Genomic DNA, 6,423 nt, shown 5'->3' with positions numbered 1-6,423 from the left:
AAGTTACGTTTAAGTGTTCCCAACATTTCTGGCGCTGCGAACAGGATTCTTCGTACAGAAACCACCCGTTTCCTGGTCAACTTCAGTTGTTCGACGAGAATCCGCTGAACCTGGGATAAGAAGGAAGAGCATGCAGATAATATCACCAGTGATCATCATCCTGTAAGTCTATTTTCCTTACTTTCCTTTATGAGCATTTTAAACGATATTTCAAGAGATAATTTAGAAGTTTTATTTGAAAATCTTGTCTTAGATACTTCTAGTAGTTCTAAACATAATAATATCCGTAGTTCTAAAAAATCAGTTAAAAAATTAAAAATGCCTATGTCTAATAGTGATATTTCTAGCTTATGCAACACTTTACCCGAATTTTCTACTGGAGATAATCTCTCCACATTTATTAAATCGGTTGATAATTTAATTGTATTTTTGGGTACCCAAGAAATTACCCAACCACAAGAGTTTGTTCTAAATGCTAATATCGTTTCTCGTATCAAGGGTGAACCTAGAGATTTTTTAAACTATTCTAACAAAACTATTTGGACTGAAATTCGGCCCGCTTTACTCGCCAAATATGGCGATAGACGTTCTGAAGAAATTTTAGTAAACCAACTGTCTACCACTGTACAAAAATCTAACGAAAATTATGACCAGTATCACCAAAGAGTTTCCAATAACTTAAATGATCTTCTACAGCATATCTCTCTTAATGACAATGCTGCCACAGTTACGTTCAAAACCCCTTATTTTAAGAATATTGCCCTTAAAACCTTTTGTACCGGCATAAACGACCCCTATTGCGAATATTTGTCGCATTTTAAAATTGACTCTCTAGAAGCTGCCCTCCAAAAATGCATTGCATACGATAACCACAAAAGTCAACAACAATACATGAATTTCTTGAAAGGTCAACAAAATAAACGACCGAATACATTTAGACAAAAACCAAATAATTCTAATCAAAACAATTCAGATAGATTTAATAATAGAAATAATAATCCGAACAATTTTCAAAATAACTTTATGTATCCCCCTGGTAATATGCAACAGCCCACGTTTAATTTTTCGCCACAACCTAATTTTAACCAACAACAACCTAACTATAATTTTCCCGAAAGAAATTTTCCACAGGCTAATCAAGCCAGCTTTCCTAGAAATTATTCTCAGCCCAATAATTTCGGCAATAATCCTAGAAACGATTCTCAGCCCAATACTTTCGGCAATAATCCGAATTTCAGAAAACCTAACCCAAAAAATCTTTATAATAGACGAAATGTCCCAAATCGAAATTATACTTCTCCTATGAGTGGTGTACAAACAATCTCATCCAATCAACCCATGACTGTTTCTACAAGAACTCATAATTTCAACATAGATGCTAATTCTGACGAAAATCCCGAAAATTTCACACAAGACATCGAATCAGATAGCCAAGAACATTCTCAGGATTTTCAGTACGACCTTTTCAACAACGACCCACCTCTTCTATAAACTTAAATAATATTAATAACTCTCCCCGTTTACCATGTTTTATCATGCCCAAAACTGGTTTAAAAGTTTTAATTGACTCAGGAGGTTCTGATACAATTATTTCCCCTAAAGCTGTAAATTATTTTAATTCTTCTCACATTTATGAAAAACCCTTTACATTAACTTCAATGAACGTGACTCGTAAATATTTTCAAAATATAAAAACCCCTCTACTAAAAGAAATGAACGTAAATAAAATTTTTGATGCCCGAATCGCCGATTGGAATCGCGAATTTCATATTTTACTTGGGAATCGCGATTTAGAAAATTTACAAGCTGTCATAAATTATCAGACAAAAACCTTGACCCTTAAGAGTGTCGGTGTCACAATTCCATTTCAAACGCTGTATAGTAAAATTCCAGTAGACGATGCGGAAGGTGAAATTTTATTCCCTGAGACCGAAATTAATCACGTAGTCATACCAGAGTCCATTCACATTGCAAAGGACAATTACATAGATAATATTTCTTTCTGTAATCATATTCAACTTGAACCTATTCATGTAGAAAAATTAAATAATTATGAGGTCTCAAATGGCCCAACAAATTTTGATCCTTCTATTATCAGAACTAGTCATTTAAATTTAGAAGAAAAAGATAAAATTTTAAAATTGTGCAAAAGATACAAAGATATTTTTTATGATGATAAAAATAAGTTAACTTTTACTTCTGGCATTAAACATGAAATTAGAACGCGAGATGAAAATCCTATTTATGTAAGAGGATTTAGGCATCCAAAAAATATGCAAGAAGAAATTACAAAACAAGTAAATAAATTATTAGATAATAATATTATTAGACCGAGTATAAGTCCATTCAGTGCTCCGGTCTGGATCGTAAAGAAGAAAGCCGATGCATCCGGAGAGCAAAAATTTAGGATGGTAATTGATTATCGTAAACTAAACGAAAATACAATAGATGATAAATACCCTTTGCCCAAAATTGACGAAATATTAGACAATCTCGGTAAGGCCACATATTTTACAGTTCTCGATCTTGCTCAAGGTTTTCACCAAATAGAAGTACATCCCAATTCCATAGAGAAAACTGCCTTCACAGTTCCTCATGGTCATTTTGAATTTACAAGGATGCCGTTTGGTTTAAAAAATGCCCCAAGCACTTTCGAAAAATTAATGGACAATGTTCTTAGGCCATTTCTTCACAAGTTTTGTTTCGTATATATGGACGATGTTATTATATTTTCTAAGTCTTTACACGAGCATCTTGTTCATATTGCTACAATTTTTGATACATTCCGGAAAAATAATCTGAAAGTACAATTAGATAAATCAGAATTCCTCACGAAAGAAGTTGCTTTTCTTGGTCACTTAGTAACCGCTGATGGTATTAAACCAAATCCTATCAAAATAGAAGCTATCCAAAAATTCCCATTGCCAAAATCAGTCAAAGAAATTAAATCCTTCTTAGGTCTTATAGGATATTATCGTAGATTTATACCCAATTTTGCAAAAATTACGTCCCCTCTTTCTAGATGTACTCGCAAAGGAGCCGTAGTCGACCCTAAGAATCCTAATTATCTAGAGTCATTTGAAAAATGTAAGCAACTGATAACTAATGCCCCTGTACTCCAATACCCAGATTTTTCAAAACCTTTTGTTCTCACTACTGATGCTTCCAATGTAGCGATTGGCTCTGTGCTTTCTCAGAACAATCATCCAATAGCGTATTATTCGCGAACTCTAAATTCCGCTGAACAAGCTTATTCCACAATCGAAAAGGAACTCTTAGCCATCATAGATTCTTGTAAACATTTTCGCCCTTATTTATATGGCCAAAGGTTCTTAGTCGAAACGGACCATAATCCCCTTGTCTGGATATATAAAATTAAAGATCCCACGTCTAGATTAGCACGTTGGAGACTCAAACTTGACGAATATAATTTTGATGTAAAATATAAGAAAGGAAAGGAAAACCAAGTTGCTGATGCTCTTTCTAGAGTACAAATTAACGCTTTAAGTACCAGCTCAAACTGTGCTGAACCTTCAGATATTGATGAACAATTTGACCCGGACGAATTTTTGGAACAATTTGACCAATTACAAAATGATGATGATACGCAACACACTGCAGTCGAAAATCCCATTTCTGGAATCCAAATTTCGGAAGAACCAATTAATATGTCGACGAATCAAATTATAATTAATGATCACTCTGACAATTTCGATATGGTTTATAAAAAAATATTTAACAAGCACAGATACAATGTTAATGTCACAGAGAATTGGAAAATAGAAATACCAGAATCTTTTAAAAATATTTTAAGGCCCAATCAAAAATTTGCCATAAAAGTCTCTCACGAATTTAGACCTTTTATTTGCAACTATTTTAGAAAAAATATCGACTCAACCGTTAAAACTTTTTTCTGCAATAAAATGCTTCAAGACATTGAAGAAGAAGAAAGACAAATCGAATGCGTAAAGAAATACCATACCGAAAATCATAACGGTATCGTAGAAACCTACAAACATTTAAAAAATAAATTTTACTGGCCTAATATGCAAACTACTATTTCAAACTATATTAATCAATGCGAAATCTGCCTAAAAAATAAATACGAAAGACGTCCCTACAAACTTCCACAGTTAGGACCTTTACTTGGACAAAAACCTTTTGATATCATACACATAGATTTATTCCATTGCAACAAAAATCTCTATCTAACAGTTATCGATTCATTTTCAAAATACGGACAATGTTACAAAATTCCCGACAAAACTTCGTTATCAATCCTAAGCAAACTCAGACATTACTTCTCACACCACAACTATCCCAAAAAAATAGTATGTGATAGTGGTACAGAATTTAATTCCGCCGTAATTAAAGAATTCATGAATCTTCACAAAATTGAACTACATTTCACTACAGTAAATAACTCCTCTTCTAACTCCCCTGTAGAACGATTTCATTCTACCCTTATCGAAAAACTGAGAACTTTAAAAGACCAAAATCCAAACGATCCTTTAGATGACATCTTTACCCATGCTGTATTAATTTATAATCAATCTATCCATAGTTCCACGAATTATTCTCCTTTTTCTATTCTCTACGGACCTTATGCCGAAGAAATACACTTCGATTTTGATCTTCCGGTATATGAAACCTATAACCAGAGACACAAAGACGAACTTCAACCCTTTATAGAGCACTTATATAAAAAACAAAAAGATAAAAGACAAAACATACTTGACAAAGCAAACGAGACTGCCGAAGAGATACCCGAAATAAATCTTGAAAAACCCCTGTACGTAACTAAGAAAAAACATAGACCTAAATTACAAAATCCCTATTCTAAATTACGTCCCGATAAACAAGATAAGACGAAAGTAGTTGGTAAAACTGACAAACAAAACGTAACGAGCACTCACTTAAAATTTGCAAAAAGGACTCGAAAACTTATAGACAAAACTTCTTTACAGGACAATCCTATCCCTGGGACATCTTCTCAAGATCCAACAAATTCCGAATAATGGTTACTTTTCCGAAGAAGTTGGAAAGTCCAGAGAAATCTCACATTATCACAGACACATCTTGCACATAAATTTACAAAAATTAGAAGAAACCTTAGAAAGAGATCCTATCCACTATTTTAAGCATCCTATAAAAAATGAACCTTTGTCCTCATTGTATTCCCAGTATACTCACTTACATGACCTAGCCAAAGATAATTTACACAAAATAACTAGAAAACAGAAAAGAGGACTTTTTAATTTTCTCGGTACAGCTATCAAATATGTAACGGGTAATCCCGATAATTCAGATCTAGAGATATTAAGAACTCACATTACAGCTATTGAACTTAAAGAAAACGAAATCATAAAAAAATTTAACAATCAAATCTCATTTGGACAATCAATTGATACGAGATTCGACAAACTCATAAACAAAATTAATAATAACAGTTTCGTACTTTTATCCGCAGTTGATAAATTATCTGCCGATTTTGACGGTTATGTTGCCTTACATAATGAAATAATTAACCTTCAAAATATTAACGAATTCCTAATGAAACTTATCAGAACAATCACTTTATCCCATTTGGATATCCCAAATATTGAATTATTCACATTAAGTGAACTCGAAAATTTAAAAGAAAATCTCCTTCAAATTTATTCCAGAAACGCCCTTCTCATCGATGAAAATCATCCTTACGAACTCATAGAAGCATCTAAAGCCCTTGTTTGTGTCACTTCTCAAACAATGCTCATAATAATAAAAATCCCTATCCTTGACATCAACCTATACCTCACTTATAGAATTTATCCTATCCCTAATGCAGATCACATCATGATATTGCCACCCACACATTTCTATGCTAACAATAAATGGTACGAAGACTGTAGTGGACATGCTGAATACATGATTTGTACAAAATTGATCAAATCCAGATGCTCCATACCCAATGTTCAAAATTGCACTAAGGTCGTTGTCACAGAAAACTTCTTCCAAGAAACCAATAAAGTAATACTATTAGGAGTAGTCCATCCAATAAAGATTCGAGAAGAAAAAGTCATAACCAGTAGTATCCTAATGACAGATGAACCAATTGTCATAGAAGGAACCAAATTCAATAAAAAGACCACACAAGAGATTTCCATCCCAGAAGTCGTTCCAATAAAATTGATACCAGAGCATAAGATTCAAATTGAAAAACTCAAAATTCCAGATACCCATGGCCAGCTTCAGCCAATAGAAACACTGGACCCTCTTCCACAAATTTCAACGGGACTTGGCACCACCAGTTTAATTTTAATAGTTTTCTTCTTACTATTTATTTTTGTCTTTATAATCAAAAAGAGAAAAAGAATTTCCAGATTGCTTTTTGGACCCAAACTACAGCCAGCCCAAATTCAAATTCTAGATCAGCTAATTGCA

At 33.2% G+C, this 6,423-nt stretch overlaps 1 protein-coding gene across 1 annotated transcript; it reads left to right on the top strand.

Annotated features, from left to right (window-relative positions):
* Positions 1 to 318: 318 nt before the first annotated feature.
* On the top strand, positions 319 to 1,491 carry LOC126888711 (uncharacterized protein DDB_G0287625-like). Its single transcript, XM_050657092.1, has one exon. It carries the CDS (start codon positions 319 to 321, stop codon positions 1,489 to 1,491), a length of 1,173 nt encoding a protein of 390 aa, XP_050513049.1.
* The last annotated feature ends 4,932 nt before the right edge of the window (positions 1,492 to 6,423 follow it).

This window comes from Diabrotica virgifera, chromosome 7 (genome assembly GCF_917563875.1).
Source record: "Diabrotica virgifera virgifera chromosome 7, PGI_DIABVI_V3a".
Classification (NCBI taxonomy): Eukaryota; Metazoa; Arthropoda; class Insecta; order Coleoptera; family Chrysomelidae; genus Diabrotica; species Diabrotica virgifera.
This window is presented reverse-complemented; position numbering and strand designations above follow the sequence as displayed.

Coding starts and splice junctions, on each gene's coding strand:
- LOC126888711 (XM_050657092.1), top strand. CDS start 319: ATGCCTATGTCTAATAGTGATATTTCTAGCTTATGCAACACTTTACCC.